The sequence below is a fragment of the Eleutherodactylus coqui genome, chromosome 13 (genome assembly GCF_035609145.1).
Source record: "Eleutherodactylus coqui strain aEleCoq1 chromosome 13, aEleCoq1.hap1, whole genome shotgun sequence".
Classification (NCBI taxonomy): Eukaryota; Metazoa; Chordata; class Amphibia; order Anura; family Eleutherodactylidae; genus Eleutherodactylus; species Eleutherodactylus coqui.
The window spans coordinates 117725153-117742247 of record NC_089849.1 but is presented as its reverse complement, the minus strand read 5'-3'; the positions used below and the strand labels follow the sequence as shown (position 1 = coordinate 117742247).

At 47.3% G+C, this 17095-nt stretch overlaps 1 protein-coding gene across 5 annotated transcripts in view; it reads left to right on the top strand.

Moving 5' to 3' along the window:
• BAHCC1 (BAH domain and coiled-coil containing 1) overlaps window positions 1–17095 on the top strand; it is a 155267-nt gene that overhangs the window by 77472 nt on the left and 60700 nt on the right. For all 5 annotated transcript variants that reach the window (XM_066586712.1, XM_066586714.1, XM_066586710.1 and 2 more), the window contains one exon: window positions 6389–6571. In XM_066586712.1, coding sequence (XP_066442809.1) covers window positions 6389–6571 — 183 coding nt within the window. The remainder of the gene's footprint in view (window positions 1–6388; window positions 6572–17095) is intronic.

Below are 17095 nucleotides of genomic sequence, written 5' to 3'. Positions count from 1 at the left end.
ATTCCCTATAGTTACGCTCCCTGGTGGCAACCTTCGTAAGAGCCATATTGAAGGTCTGAGGTGTAACTTGCAGCTCATGGGTCGCAATGCAAAATCTATAAATCTATAACAGGCCCCAACTTCCACCTAGCACTTACCTTTTTATAATAATGGTGTTGTTTTATAAGGCAAAAGGCCTGAATGTGTCTGCTACCTCTGTAGCCCCATAGCTATCCCTTTGATGGAGACCAGAATTGGTTGTCACCCAGGTTTCCCAAAAATGGAAGTGTCTAGGAAACATCTCGATAGAATATATGTTATCATGTGATGGCAGATTTATGGGGGGAGGGGGGAGATGTTTCCGCACACCTTCTAGGTGCTCTCCATAAGGAGAGATGATACCCCCATCACAGGTCTCTCAACAGCCATGTCAGAAACCTACTGCACACCGATGAGGGGCAAGCACCTGAAACAGCTGTCTGTGTATGGATTCTGGCTTGGTTTTCAATTCCCAATCATTTTTTTAAAGACTTCTTTAAAGGGTCTGACATTGATTTGAAGGAATGCTGGCATCCAATAGGTGGCGCTGCAGAGGTATTGTTCCATCTTCCTTATTTGCGTATTTTTCGCAGAGGAGCATGCATTGGTTTATAAGTCTCCTCACTCACCTCCTAGGTATCTCCACACACCTTCTAAGTGCTCTCCTTAAGGAGAGATGATGCCCCTCCCGATGTATGGACATCTTTAAACAGAAGACAGTATTGATGGGGTTAAGTAGGAAGAGAGACAACACTCCCCCTGTTGAAACAACAGTTGGGACAATCATTTCCAAAACAGCTAGGAGGAAGCAGTTTGAAGTGTGGGGCGACCCCCACAGGCGAATCCCCTCCCATCACCAACAGCAAGGACCTGTTTTCTATCAGAGGCAAATTACTTTGTGTGTTTTTCCTTTTTTTTTTTCTTGCACTCCTACATTTAGAAACACATGCCGCGCAAAGGAAGGGAGGGTTAAAATTTTTTTGCAATTGCAGGCTGCATATTGGATAACCCCTTTGCTGCCAAGAGCCATAAAAGCAGTTAAATAATATAGGACACATCACATTGCGATGCTCCCATCTGGACGTGGTAGGGTTACTGTATCCATGTTTCCAGGACTGTTATCCCAGGAGAGATCCCCACCATATGATCTCACAATAAAAGTTTTCTTTTTTTATGATCCGTGTAACTGTTTCCCTTGCTATTTTCTCCTGTGAACGGCTGCTGTTTGGTTGGCAGGTCCTGTTTCTCCCTCTGCTTCCTCATCGTGAAGCTATTTATTGGACCCTTATGGGGTATGTGATAAAACAGTACAGAGCGATCATTATTACGACAGTCCTAACTAATCTTGAGGAACATGTTCTTCTGGGGTAAGTAAATGGGACTGTGGAGTCTCTTAGCTTGTATTGTATTTTTGATTGCAAGCTTCTGGGTATCGGTGAAAAAAAGGTGGAGGGCCTAGCTGGAAATGTTGTTGTTCCCATGATTTTGCGTAGGAATATCATTGGGTTTGATCCCACTGATGGGGTTGTTTTGGGGAAATTATCCCTTTCTAACAACTTGTACCACCTGGTTCATAATGAATGACCAACTGTTTGCTGTCTGATATCAGTGATAGTTTAAGGAGCAGCATTTGGTGTAATAGGTTCAATACCGGTAAATCATGCTTTCCTAAAGAATCCATAGACTGAAATAGTTACTTTTTCCATCCGTCTGTGCCCAGTTGGCCCCCCATAGACTCCAACCGCATAATTTTTTTTCTAAGACATGTGTTCAGTAGGTATCTCCGAAAATTGCTTAATTCGTTCACCTTGTGCTCATAAGAACTTACTTCCAGGCATGTTATGGAATACAAAGTATTGAAACGTGTGTCCATTTACATTCAGTAAGTAATTCAGATCCGTAGCAAATGACCAGCAGTGAATGGAAATCCCCCGTCAAGTACCGTGGGTGTGAGTCAGGGTGTGGTTTAGGATGTGGCTCTTGCTTTGCCTTTTCCTCTCGTTTTGTTGGGAACATATTTGAAAAGGCAGGCAAGCCGATACTTTGAGCATATTGCGCTGCTCTTTTTAGGTTAGAGTTGAACATGGTCCATCTCTCCTTCTCACAGCCGTTTATGAACTGGCACTCTGTGGAAACAACTGGGAACAATACAAGTTTTTAAAAATAGGGCTCAGAAGAACTGGCTTGGGTTCATGCTAAGGTTGATCTTTTGGGTTTCACAGTTCAAGGGATGGAATGCGGTGGAAGCTTCTTGTTTATAACCACTATAGAACATCTGGGTTTTCTTTGGTAGATTCCTTAATAGAGCTCCTGCTCACTGTCTGTACTCAGACCAGCGACAGAGGAAGAAGTCTCCAAATTGCTCTTCTCTGCTCGCCCCACCACCTGTGCTAGCGACCCCCTCCCCTCACACCTCCTCCGTTCCTTCTCCCCAGTGGTCATCACCCATCTCACCACTATATTCAACCTCTCTCTGACCTCTGGCATCTTTCCCTCTTCTTTCAAACACGCCATCATATCCCCACTGCTAAAGAAGCCGACTCTGGACGCGACTGATGCTGCCAACTACCGACCTATCTCAAACCTCCCCTTCATCTCCAAACTACTAGAACAGCTGGTTTACTCCCGCCTTGTAAGCTACCTATCAGAGCACTCTCTCCTAGACCCCCTACAGTCTGGCTTTCGACCTCAACACTCGACAGAAACTGCCCTTACTAGGGTATCCAATGACCTACTGACAGCTAAATCGAGGGGCGATTACTCCCTATTGATCCTCCCCGACCTCTCCGCAGCATTTGACACTGTTGACCACAAACTCCTCCTCAGTATGCTACGCTCCATTGGCCTAAAGGACACTGCCCTCTCCTGGTTCTCTTCCTACCTATCTGACCGCTCTTTCAGTGTCTCCTTTGCTGGCTCTACCTCCCCTCCTCTTCCCCTTGCTGTTGGGGTCCCCCAGGGCTCTGTCCTTGGCCCCCTTCTTTTCTCTATCTGTACAGCCCCTATTGGACAAACCATCAGGAGATTTGGCCTCCAATACCACCTGTATGCTGATGACACCCAGCTATACACCTCTTCCCGTGACATCTCTGCACCTTTACTCCAAAACATCACCGACTGTCTGTCCGCTGTCTCTAACACCATGTCCTCTCTCTACCTAAAACTAAACCTCTCTAAAACTGACCTGCTGGTATTTCCACCCTCCACTAACCAACCTCCTCCTGACATCTCCATCTCAGTGTGTGGTGCCACCATAACTCCTAGACAACATGCCCGCTGCCTTGGAGTCATATTTGATTCTGATCTCTCTTTTACCCCCTACATCCAATCTCTGGCCCGAACATGTCAGCTGCACCTCAAGAACATCGCAAGAATCTGCTCTTTTCTCACTGTGGACACGCTAAAAACGCTTACTGTTGCCCTCATCCACTCCCGGCTCGATTATTGCAACTCGTTGCTGATCGGCCTCCCCTGCACCAGACTCTACCCTCTCCAATCCATCCTGAATGCGGCAGCCAGGCTCATCTTCCTGTCCAGCCGCTACTCGGACGCCTCTGCCCTGTGCCGGTCACTGCACTGGCTGCCCGTTAAATACAGAATTCAATTTAAACTCGCCACCTTCATCCACAAAGCCCTCCACAGTGCAGCGCCCCCCTATATCGCCTCCCTCATCTCAATCCATCAACCAGCCCGGGCTCTCCGCTCTGCTAACAAAAGCAGATTGAGCGCCCCTTTAATTCGAACTTCTCATTCCCGCCTCCAAGACTTCTCCAGAGCAGCACCGGTCCTCTGGAATGCACTACCAAAGGCTACCCGAGCAATCCAGGACTCGAAAAACTTCAGGCGTGCTCTAAAAATGCACCTCTTCAGGGAGGCATACCGAATTCCCTAAACAAACCTCTCTGTACTCCGCCTGATAACATGCTCCCTGACCTACTGACTGCAATCCCCGATAGCCATCATAAACCGCTCCTGCAGTCATACTGTTTCTGCCGTCACACGGCTAAATGTCTGACCATTGTCTATGTGTATATCACCCCTCACTCTCCACCTCGCCATACAGTGCACATCTCCAGCCCTTTACCTTCTGTATCACCCCATTACTTGTAGTATGTAAGCTCGTTGGAGCAGGACCCGCACCCCTATTGTTTCCATCAATTGATTACTATGTAACTGTGGTTCTGTAATGTTTGTACTTTTGTCTTTCTGTATCCCCTGTCTATGTAAGCGCTGCGGAATATGTTGGCGCTATACAAATAAAGTTTATTATTATTAAGTTTATTATTATTAGAGCGGCACACCTACAGACTGGTGTTATAGGTTGGCAAGTGATGACTCTGCGGCTGATATAGGATTACCAGTCCTATTATACTTGCAGGTGGAGCATGCTGGAGCTTGATGTTCTAAGGTCCATCGGTTGTTTAAGCCTAGCCTTAAGCAAGGGAGGTCTTGGCTGAGGGCTATGTGTGTGTATGAGGCATAATCTGGAAAGACACTTCTGACATCTCACGGGGAATCTTGCATCTGGAAATCACTCCCTGTCAGGTGACAGCAGCAGCTGCAGGAAGATGGGAAAGGGGGAGGGAGTCGTATGAGGCTTGGTAGAAGATGCAAGATTTTAACAGTGCCCCAAAGGCTGGGAGGGAAGGGAATTGATCATCCAATGATACAGTACACACCCTGTACACTGCTCGCCTATTGCACATGACTTCCATTAATTACTCTATTTCTTCTTTCCAACTTCTGAATTACACTTTGGTTAAAAGTTTTTTTTCCTTCTTCCCTTTAGTTTTAATCCCATAATAGCAAAAATGTTAAGTCAATAAACTTCTCCTGAAACCTTGACAGCTGTATGCAAAGTTTAAGGTCATGCTGTAGCTATACGGCAAAATTTACAGTGGTGTAGCTATGGGGAAGGAGTGCAGAGGTTGAAATCGCAACAAGACCCTAGCCCCAAAAGTAGCAAAAAGGGTCAACTATGAGGACAGAGTTTGCATCAGGGCCCAGGAATTAAAGCTCGATAGTTCTGTGCATGAGTGATCCAAGAATAGGATGAAAAATGAATCCTGAATTTCCCAGTGTACAGCTCTTTCATTTTCTGACCATAACGTGAACTGTGCATATTGTAACTGAGAATTGGGTCAACCGAGAAGGTCACCTCCCCCTGACTTTCTCTTCCTCCTTTTTATGGCTGAGAATTACTCATCTCCGGCATGAGATTAGTTGAGAGTGGGTTGGGTTCTTGGGATCCCAAAGGAATTTCTGTACATTTACAGTGGTAGATATACATGTTTCCAAGCCTAGAAATTTTATTAAGGTAGATATTTAGCCGATGAGTAGTAATAGTCTTGGCTACTATCACAAGAGCTTTGAATCCTGATGTTTTCTCTCATTCTGTGTAGGCGTGGGCTAGATTTAAGTTTGACCTGCTTCCACCATCTAGTTGTACCCATAGGGAACAATCCTGTCGCATCTAACTTTGCAGCATATTTCGTTGACTGTTTTCCAATGACAAGTACAAACATTTTTTTAGGCAGTGAAAATTTCGAGACAACCATCCAAAATACTATCAACGTGGTCTTCTGAAAAGCAGAGCCCAGAAAATAGGTTTAAATGGGAGGGGATCTTCTCAAAGACTTGGTCTTATGGAGAGGTGTGATAGTATGTTGACATTTTGGGATCATTGTGAAGCTTTCCCCTCCATGCTATACGCTGAGCCTATTGCTTTCACCTTATTAGTTATCAAATTCCAATGTTTGCATCTGAGATTTGCAGTGGTCAAGAATTACCAGTGGACTATTGGTGAAATCCTGTGGCTTTTCCAATCTTCTATGAGGAGAAATGTTGCCCAATATCCAGTCTGATTGATATCAATGTGTCTTGCTTATCCATGCCACCTAGTAGGCCACTCAGTGTTACGTACTTAAACAGCATGCCAGTATGTTCATTCTCAACTTTAAGGCCACTCTCACACAGGCGTTAGTGAAAATGCATTGTTTTACCCCGTTTTCGAACTACGTTTTCAAACACATTCGACAGCGTTTTTAACGCAGACCCCACCACTGCAATGGGTGATGAGATGCGTTAAAAAGTGCTGAAACGCTCTAAAATAGAGCAGACAGCGTTCAAAAAGCGAGTAGTTATAAACGCTGCATTGAAACACTTGTCTGAGAAGCCCCATTGAAATCCATAGAGGTGTTTTACAGCGTTCTTAGTGGGCGGCTCAAACGCTGTAAAAAAACGCTCTGTGAGAGCTGCCTAAGTGCTGTGGAATATGTTGGCGCTATACAAAGAACTTAATATTTGCTGGATTGATAATTTGCTATATTGTTCAGTTAGCAGGTTACTGACTTCTGTCTTTGTTTTTCAGCAAGCACCGGTTTAATGGCAAACTCCTCCCCCTCTTTCATGGGCAGTTTTCTGAGTAGTAGCCTGGGCTCTGCAGCAGCATCGGCACACCAGGCAGGAGCATCCTCATCTCCATCAGAAACCACATACAGGGGACCCCATGGGGCTGGAGCCTCCCAGATCTGGTTCTCTCACTCCCATGAAGGTCAGTAGTACTATGTATAATAAAGTCATATTTTTGTGCTGTTGGGAGGCGTAGTGATCTCTGTATAGAGTATAATAGTATTATATTATGGTTAGGTCATGTTGGGAGGAGCCGTGTTCTGTGTATAGACTACAATAGAATTGTAGTATGATCATACTGGATTTAGGGTGTATCATTCTAAAAATCTCTATTAGATATTAGTACGGTAGGTATGCTATAGGGGCGGGTTGCAGTTTTATTGCAAAATGGTGTGTTTTTTTAATTTATTAATGGCTATGTGATTTTGTGGGTAAACAGCAGTTGTACATGCCAATCCGCGCTTAAACCGCAAGATCGGTAAATTTTCAGCTGCATCTTGGCCGCTACGCATGGACTGTTCCTTATGTTGATTTGGAACCTGGCCTCTCACTTTCCATCCACCACTAGCCTTGGTACATACTTGCCCCCTTCCCAAAGAAAGACTTTATAGTTGATCCAAGTGTTCTGTCATCATCTTGTCTCTTCTCACCTCCTCTGTATGAAATTTCTACAACAAAGCCTGTCTAAACCTTAACCTTGCACTCCACTGCCCTCCATCTCCTCCTCATCAAAACCTGCTTAGCAGCCTTGTATAGAAACACCTGCAAGCAGGAGCTTCTTGTCATTAGCATCCTGAGCGCTTAGGCTAGATAACCCTTGACCTATTGAGAGTGTTAGGAATGACTGCGCCCTCTTCCTTGCATATTAATCATTACTCTTTTAATCCTTTCCTTCTGAAAAGCAACTTGACATTGTGGTGGCCAGAATTTGAGGAACCGGATGGTTGTTAAATTTGTAAGACAATCTATAGGACGACATCAATAGGGCAAAACGTATGTTCTGTTGAGGATCTAGGGTAGTGAGTAGTGACCTTCAGACTTTATGCTTGGTTGACCATTGAGGTTGGGTTCATAGTGACATTAAATATTTTCAGAGTTTAATCATAGTATCCATATCCATTGACATTTCAAGAGCAGCCAAACCCAACTATCTCCCATCTGATAATTACTGCTCTAAATTACTATATAAAAGTATACACTATTCTGTAGCGTGTTCATAACAAGCAAGTCCATGCATGCATTGGGAAGGGAGGGGTGTCACTTATCAGGGTTTTTGGCCTCAGAAGTATAAATAAAGTTGTGTTTATGGCCAACGTTTCTCCCCTAGGCCAAAACTGCATTTAAATAGTTCTATCATGTAATAATGCCCTCCCCCATCTTGGGTTTTAGATTCTTTTTTTGAATTCGGAAGTCACCTAACAGGTGACTCCCCTACTTGACAATGGGAGAAAATATCCATACCTGGTATGTTCCTAGCCCTTGGGTGTATACATTTGCATGTAGTCATTTCAGCATTGTTGGACAAGCTCCTTTTGATTCAATGCTTTGAGTAAATGAAGTGCCCCTTAGGGACTGTCCTGGGAGATGGATGTTATTGTCATCAAGTTGTTGATAGTCCGTTTTGCTTTTGGCAGAAAGTGTATTAAGACAAACTGTTTTAGCCCCAAGGTTCCTTAGGGTGGAGCAGCTTGTATTTTAAGTTGTTTCAAGTATGTCAAGGTATGTTATTGTGTTTATGCAGTGCTGGGAAATAATTTTGTGTTGCTATGTAGACATACAGGTTGGAGGACAATTGGTTGATTAACCACTACCACCTCTCATCTACATTGGAACCATACCTTCCTGTGAATGGACCTTTGAGCCAATAATTATTGAAGAAGCGATTGACTTGTTAAACGGAATCTGCACCTACTTTTAGCCACATGAGTTAAGCTTATGGGTTGAAGTAGGTGACCCACGAAGTTCGGGATGTAAGTGTTATACTAACCTCCTGTTGTTCCCCCTGTGTCAGCGCTGGAAGCCGCCACTCAATGCATTGAGCAACTAAATAGTCCGTCCGTTCCAAGTTTATAATGAGCGAACTACCTAGTTCGCCGCGCAATGCACTGAGCGGTGGCTTCCAGTGCTGACACCAGGGTAACGACATGGGAGGTAAGTATAATGCCCCCTTTACATGGGCCGAGAATCTTAGGATTTTCGTTTGCCCGAGTGAATGAGCTCAGGCATCCCGTGTAGAATCTCATTGAGAATCGTGCAGTTCTTGTGCACTAATCGCTCAGTGTTTCAAGAGCCACAAATGAGTCTTCATTTGACATTTTATAGAGTAGCATTAGATCATTAGGCTGGTGCTCTACTTCTAAGGCTCCTTTTAGACTAACTGAATCTCGTTTGCACAAGAGAACCAGCAGGTGACATCACCGCTGGCTTGTTTGCTCTTGTGCAGCCTGTTTAGACAGGAAGCTACATCATTGAATCGTTTGGTAACGGTGAGTCTTTCATATTAGCTATAAGCGAACGTCTGCATTAAATGAGCGAGAAGTGTACAATTCTTGTTTGTTATGCAGTTGTTGGCCCCGTTTAGACTGAACGATGATCATTTACTTTCGTTCGATTGAACTTTTTTTTTTTAAACTTAATCGTTCCGTCTAAAAGCACCCTAAGGGTGGCCATACGGATTTAAATACTTCTCCTGTCTTCTTGGCCTGTGTCCTATGAGAACAAAGGATGAAGCATATTGAAATCTTAAATACACCACCAGTCTTTCTCCATAAGAGTCTGGGGCCTCCTATACACATGATATAGCCAGCCTATCCAGCAGAAATTGATGAATTTGACTAGGTTACGTCCTGTTGGCTCCGCTGTGTTACTGGTCGGGCTGCTCAGTGCCTTCACATTCTGTAATGGCGACACAGTTTGTACAGTTGTGAATGCGCACTGGTCCGTAACCGGCAGTGGGTTATTGTGGGAGATGAAGTTTTTGCACTCTTTGGCACTGATTTAAAATAACAATGTGGAAATCTGAAGCTGTCTGGAAAGCGGCGGTGGCGCAGGTCAGCAAAAAAAGGTACTGGAGTTCAGTTTGATAATATAGATGAATATTTGAAATAATGGAAATGTTAGGGAAATTTTAAAACAATTTTCCCAAGTCTCCAGAATAACTTTTAGCCCAAGCTGACCTGTTCTTCATGTATGTTAAAGGACAAGGTGGAACTTTCCCATTTCTGTTTTATTTAGTTTTTTGAGGTGTTGTGATTCTGGTTGGCATTGTGTAGAGGCTACTTGCATTTTGACCTCCAGCTTATTGTGTTTGCCTCTTGTATCAGTTTTCTTCTCAGTCTCTTTGTATGTTTCTTTGCACTGGTTGTTCTCTCTTCCTCTCTTTTGAATATTGAGACTAAAGAAGGGAGGGGAAGTTTGGACGGGGAGGGGGTGGGGGGTGTAGTTCTGATGTGGAACAAGCCAGCTGGCATCTTTTCAGACTAGCAGCCGGGCATGATGCCAGGGCCCATAGCCAATACCACCTCCCGATCTCACTTTCTTTAACTCTGCGTGTTTCTGTCTCTCTGTGACTGAACTAATTTGGGAGGAATTGGGGTGTGGCGAGAAGATGGCCTTGCCCTTAACCATTTGATTGCAGATTCTTACGTGTGAGATTATATCAAGCCAGGTATTGACTATGTTGGTTATGAAAGGGTTGATACTACGTAATGTAATGGCGTGTGTGTTGTGGGGGTGGAGGAACATGATGAGTTTCCAGTTGCAAAACTCAATAGTGTTTGAAGAAATGGTATCATATTTTTCACTTTGGTCGAATGATCTTATTGGTGCCACAAGTTCAGAATTTACAGCAAACTTAGGCAGTCTGCTGCTTCCAAGCCTTTGTGGAACCACAAGATTCAGCACGCTGCTCCAAATGTTTAAATTAAGGGTCTGTTTAGACAAGCTGATTCTCATTTGAATGAGTGAACGATGTTAGCTTGTTTGCACGGGCAACCTGTTTATACAGGCAGATACATTGGTGCTCGTTTAAACAAGAAATCGTTCACATTCGCTGTAGAAGTGGCTGACAACAGCTGAGCGCTGCTTAAACCGAATGATTAGTGAACGAGCCAACGATGACTTTCATGTCTGCAGAAAATGAACAAACAGCGAGCGATTCTCACTCAGTCGTTTGGTCGTTCGCTCGCGTTTAGACTGAACGATTATCGTTCATTTTCGCTTGTTCGAATGATTTTTGGAACAATAATCATGGCATGTAAAATGGTGATATGTATTTTACTGAACTAATGGGTTAATTGGTGCTTTCATTCCATAGGAGGGAATACTTGAATGTTACACGCTAACCTTACTTTAACTGGACTTCACACTCCTAACCTCTATATAATATTCCCAGAACTCCGCAGCATGTGGATCCAGTGCACTATTGGTACATCTTTGCAAGTTTCCTTGAAGTGACAGGGTACTGCGAAGACCTTAATTACTATCTACTGTACCTATTACTGCAGATGCAGCTTTGTACCGTCTTAGGTGCCTAACTTCGGAAGCTATTGCACTGTATTCGCGTCTAGCATCGGGGCACCCGGCTACCGGATTCTCTCAAGTGCTTCTCAGCTGCCGTTGAAAACAGCTGACACCACGTGCCATTGCGAGTCTCTCTTTCTTGCCCCCTCACTCAGTGGGGTCTCTGCTGGGCAATGCTAGAGCAGCACCCCCTACTGCTTCTACTTTAACTGCTGCCAATGCACCTCCCTGGTGGTGCAGATCAATTCCCATGCAAGGTCAAGATGGCTGCTGTTATGGATGGTAGGTGTCTCAGCCCTGATCTATACACTTTCCCCTATCATGGGGGTGTCTCTTCTGGGCAATGACATGCTTTTTGCATCACCGTCCATGTCACTATTGGGCAGAGCCACTCTGCAGCCTCAGCCTTTCAGGCTACAACAAAATGGTGGCACCCAGCAGCTCCAATATTGCACCCTGAGCCTTGTCTGCTTCTCCTCCCTGGCTGTGGTTCTGGCCAGCAGAGGGGAGCAGGTAACACCGCACTGCAGTGCTGACAACATGTGCTGCCAGGCGCTTTGTGTAACTCCGTGTCCCCCTTTTCCTGGTCACATCTTGGACCGGGAGGGGCGGAGGCCAACTTCCGCGGCTCTTAGGCCTCTGTCCCAGCGCCTGAAAGTCACTCCATTTTGTAAAGCCTTCCCCTTACACTGTTAAACAGGACCTGTCTGCAGGGGAACACAGGCATTCCTATCACAGTTGGGCTGCCTGTCCACGGCCATGACGGTATATCACTAGTGATATTCCGTCGCGGGGGAGGAGAGGGGAGCACTGACAGGTCTCCGCCATGAGCCTATCTAATAGATAGGCTCACCGCGGAAAATCGCCGCTAATCACAGCATGCCGTGATCTTAATCCCGCGAGCAGAGAATCGCCATGATTCTCCACTCGTGGATGTCGGGCTGCACTTTCCATAGTTAGCCTATGAAAAGCTTTTCATAACGTGATCCGCGGGCGATTTATCGCCGTGGATCACGCTAGGACTATCGCTCATGGACAGGCAGCCTTACTGTTGATGACCACACAGTTATGATAGGACGATGAGCTGTGATCTCCTCTAACTGTATACTTATGTACTGTATGAAGAAATGATAATTCAACTGTCCCCCTGCAGAAAGAAATAGTATAGCTGTGCTGATGCATCATCAGATAGATGTGAAAGTGAAACCTAAATCTGTCAGCATCAAGATAGTAGCTGATTAGGGGCTACGCTGTGGGGAAGTGGTTGGAATACACAGACGAGACCTCCGGAGTGTGAGAGGGACAGAGGTGGAAAAATGTGTTTTAGCTGGAGTGGCACTTTAAAGAACATAAACTACATAGAGGCTGGATAATGAACCTCAGGGTGACAGAATACTGGCGCAAATATGGAATTTGAGGAATGTGGCATCAGGCTTCAAATTGCATAATCTGTCCCAAAAATCTACCAATCTAACACTACTTTTTTTTGTTACATAATATTGTAGGCAATTTACCATTGAATATGCCATAGAAAGAGATGAACAGAGTATTACAACCTGAAGGAGATTGTTGGATCACTCCAGAAACCAGCTCATTCTGTCTGCTACCCCAAAATTTGGAAGCACCCCAAAACACACATCAGGCTAAACCAATACAGGATGTATAGAAAATGGGGCTGCACAACCCGCAAAGCATTGCTACTAGAGATGAGCGAACGTACTCGTCCGAGCTTGATACTCGTTTGAGTATTAGCGTGTTCGAGATGCTCGTTACTCGTAACAAGTACCACGCGATGTTCGGGTTACTTTCACTTTCATCTCTGAGACGTTAGCGCGCTTTTCTGGCCAATTGAAAGACAGGGAAGGCATTACAACTTCCCCCTGCGACGGTCAAGCCCTATACCACCCCCCTGCAGTGAGTGGCTGGCGAGATCAGGTGTCACCCGAGTATATAAATCGGCCCCTCCCGCGGCTCGCCACAGATGCATTCTGACAGAGATCAGGGAAAGTGCTGCTGGTGCCGGAGCTGCTATAGGGAGAGTGTTAGGAGTGATTTTAGGCTTCAAGAACCCCAACGGTCCTTCTTAGGGCCACATCTGACCGTGTGCAGTAGTGTTGAGGCTGCTTTTAGCAGTGTTGCATAATTTTTTTTTTTTGTATATCGGCCATGCAGAGCATTGCGTCCGCAGTCTGCAGTCATTGTACAAAGTATAGGGCCAGTACTGGTGAGGCAGGGAAAGAGATATTCAGGCTATATAGGCAGTGGGCTTTTTCCAAAAAATTGGGGAAAAATACTATATTTGGGCTGCCTGTGACCGTCTTCAGTTTACTGCGTGTCTGCTGGGGGTAGTAGTCCTAATTAATACGCAGCTAAGCGTTACAGCAGGCTTGCGCAAAATTGTTTCCTGGATCTGCTGTCTCTGTTACATGATCGCCGTCATCCCGCCAGAGGGAAACAGTATACATAATATTATACGCTGCCTACAGTATCTATCTGCTGGGGGTAGTAGTCCTAATTAATACGCAGCTAAGCGTTACAGCAGGCTTGCGCAAAATTGTTTCCTGGATCTGCTGTCTCTGTTACATGATCGCCGTCATCCCGCCAGAGGGAAAGAGTATACATAATATTATACGCTGCCTACAGTATCTATCTGCTGGGGGTAGTAGTCCTAATTAATACGCAGCTAAGCGTTACAGCAGGCTTGCGCAAAATTGTTTCCTGGATCTGCTGTCTCTGTTACATCAGCGCCGTCATCCCGCCAGAGGGAAACAGTATACATAATATTATATGCTGCCTACAGTATCTATCTGCTGGGGGTAGTAGTCCTAATTAATACGCAGCTAAGCGTTACAGCAGGCTTGCGCAAAATTGTTTCCTGGATCTGCTGTCTCTGTTACATCAGCGCTGTCATCCCGCCAGAGGGAAACAGTATACATAATATTATACGCTGCCTACAGTATCTGTCTGCTGTATCAGCTCAGCATTTAAAAAAAAATAGAAGCAAAATACTTAAGGCCTACTACTGGCCTTTGGCCACTTGACTGCTTCTGCGCTGTGAATTCCACTAGCTCAGTCATACGCACCTACGTCTCACTACAGGTGTGCGCAAAATTGTTTCCTGGCTCTGCTGTGCGTTCCGTAAGGGAAGTCAGCCTCCAACCACAGGCCAATAAGCGGCACATTTAATTACAGCGTTCTGTTTCTGCACTACTGGTAATACAGCATGCTGAGGGGTAGGGGTAGGCCTAGAGGACGTGGACGAGGAGGCCCAAGTCAGGGTGTGGGCACAGGCCGAGCTCCTGATCCAGGTGTATCGCAGCCGACTGCTGCTGGATTAGGAGAGAGGCACGTTTCTGGCGTCCCCACATTCATCTCACAATTAATGGGTCTACGCGGTAGACCTTTATTAGAAAATAAGCAGTGTGAGCAGGTCCTGTCGTGGATGGCAGAAAGTGCATCCAGCAATCTATCGACCACCCAGAATTCTGCGCCGTCCACTGCTGCAACTTAGAATCCTCTGGCTGCTGCTCCTCCTTCCTTCCAGCCTCCTTACTCCATAACAATGACACATTCTGAGGAGCAGGCAGACTCCCAGGAACTGTTCTCGGGCCCCTGCCCAGAATGGGCAGCAATGGTTCCGAATCCTCTCCCACCGGAGGAGTTTGTCGTGACCGATGCCCAACCTTTGGAAAGTTCCCGGGGTCCGGGGGATGAGGCTAGGGACTTCCGGCAACTGTCTCAAGAGCTTTCAGTGGGTGAGGAGGACGATGACGATGAGACACAGTTGTCTATCACTCAGGTAGTAGTAATTGGAGTAAGTACAAGGGAGGAGCGCACAGAGGATTCGGAGGAAGAGCAGCAGGACAATGAGGTGACTGACCCCACCTGGTTTGCTATGCCTACTGAGGACAGGTCTTCAGAGGGGGAGGCAAGGGCAGCAGCAGGGCAGGTTGGAGGAGGCAGTGCGGTGGCCAGGGGTAGAGGCAGGGCCAGACCGAATAATCCACCAACTGTTTCCCAAAGCGCTCCCTCGCGCCATGCCACCCTGCAGAGGCCGAGGTGCTCAAAGGTCTGGCAGTTTTTCACTGAGAGTGCAGACGACCGGCGAACAGTGGTGTGCAACCTTTGTCGCGCCAAGATCAGCCGGGGAGCCACCACCACCAGCCTCACCACCACCAGCATGCGCAGACATATGATGGCCAAGCACCCCACAAGGTGGGACGAAGGCCGTTCACCGCCTCCGGTTTGCACTGCTGCCTCTCCCCCTGTGCCCCAACCTGCCACTGAGATCCAACCCCCCTCTCAGGACACAGGCACTACCGTCTTCTGGCCTGCACCCACACCCTCACCTCCGCTGTGCTCGGCCCCATCCACCAATGTCTCTCAGCGCACCGTCCAGCCGTCGCTAGCGCAAGTGTTGGAGCGCAAGCACAAGTACGCCGCCACGCACCCGCACGCTCAAGCGTTAAACGTGCACATAGCCAAATTTATCAGCCTGGAGATGCTGCCGTATAGGGTTGTGGAAACGGAGGCTTTCAAAGGTATGATGGCGGTGGCGGCCCCGCGCTACTCAGTTCCCAGTCGCCACTACTTTTCCCGATGTGCCGTCCCAGCCCTGCACGACCACGTCTCCCACAACATTGTACGCGCCCTTACCAACGCGGTTACTGGCAAGGTCCACTTAACAACGGACACGGGGACAAGCACAGGCGGGCAGGGCCACTATATCTCCCTGACGGCACATTGGGTGAATTTAGTGGAGGCTGGGACCGAGTCAGAGCCTGGGACGGCATACGTCCTACCCACCCCCAGAATTGCGGGTGCCAGCTCGGGGATCGTATCTGCGGCGGTGTATGCTTCCTCCACTAAACCACCCTCCTCCTCCTCCTCCTCCTACGCAACCTCTGTCTCGCAATCAAGATGTGTCAGCAGCACGTCGCCAGCAGTCGGTGTCGCGCGGCGTGGCAGCACAGCGGTGGGCAAGCGTCAGCAGGCCGTGCTGAAACTACTCAGCTTAGGAGAGAAGAGGCACACGGCCCACGAACTGCTGCAGGGTCTGACAGAGCAGACTGACCGCTGGCTTGCGCCGCTGAGCCTCCAACCGGGCATGGTCGTGTGTGACAACGGCTGTAACCTGGTGGCGGCTCTGCAGCCTCACGCACGTGCCATGCCTGGCCCACGTCTTTAATTTGGTGGTTCAGCGCTTTCTGAAAAGCTACCCACGCTTGTCAGACCTGCTCGGAAAGGTGCGCCAGCTCTGCGCACATTTCCGCAAGTCCCACACAGACGCTGCCACCCTGCGCACCCTGCAACATCGCTTTCATCTGCCAGTGCACCGACTGCTGTGTGACGTGCCCACACGGTGGAACTCTACGCTCCACATGTTGGCCAGGCTCTATGAGCAGCGTAGAGCTATAGTGGAATACCAACTCCAACATGGGCGGCGCAGTGGGAGTCAGCCTCCTCAATTCTTTACAGAAGAGTGGGCCTGGTTGGCAGACATCTGCCAGGTCCTTGGAAACTTTGAGGAGTCTACCCAGATGGTGAGCGGCGATGCTGCAATCATTAGCATCACCATTCCTCTGCTATGCCTCTTGAGAAGTTCCCTGCAAAGCATAAAGGCAGACGCTTTGCGCTCGGAAACAGAGGCGGGGGAAGACAGTATGTCGCTGGATAGTCAGAGCACCCTCCTGTCTATATCTCAGCGCATTGAGGAGGAGGAGCATGAGGAGGATGAGGAGGAGGGGGAAGAGACAGCTTGGCCCAATGCTGAGGGTACCCATGCTGCTTGCCTGTTATCCTTTCAGCGTGTATGGCCTGAGGAGGAGGAGGAGGATCCTGAAAGTGATCTTCCTAGTGAGGACAGCCATGTGTTGCGTACTGGTACCCTGGCACACACTGCTGACTTCATGTTAGGATGCCTTTCTCGTGACCCTCGCGTTACACGCATTCTGGCCACTACGGATTACTGGGTGTACACACTGCTCAACTAACGGTATAAGGAGAACCTTTCCACTCTCATTCCCGAAGAGGAAAGGGGTTCCAGAGTGATGCTATACCACAGGACCCTGGCGGACAAACTGATGGTAAAATTCCCATCCTACAGCGCTAGTGGCCGAAGGCGCAGTTCCGAGGGCCAGGTAGC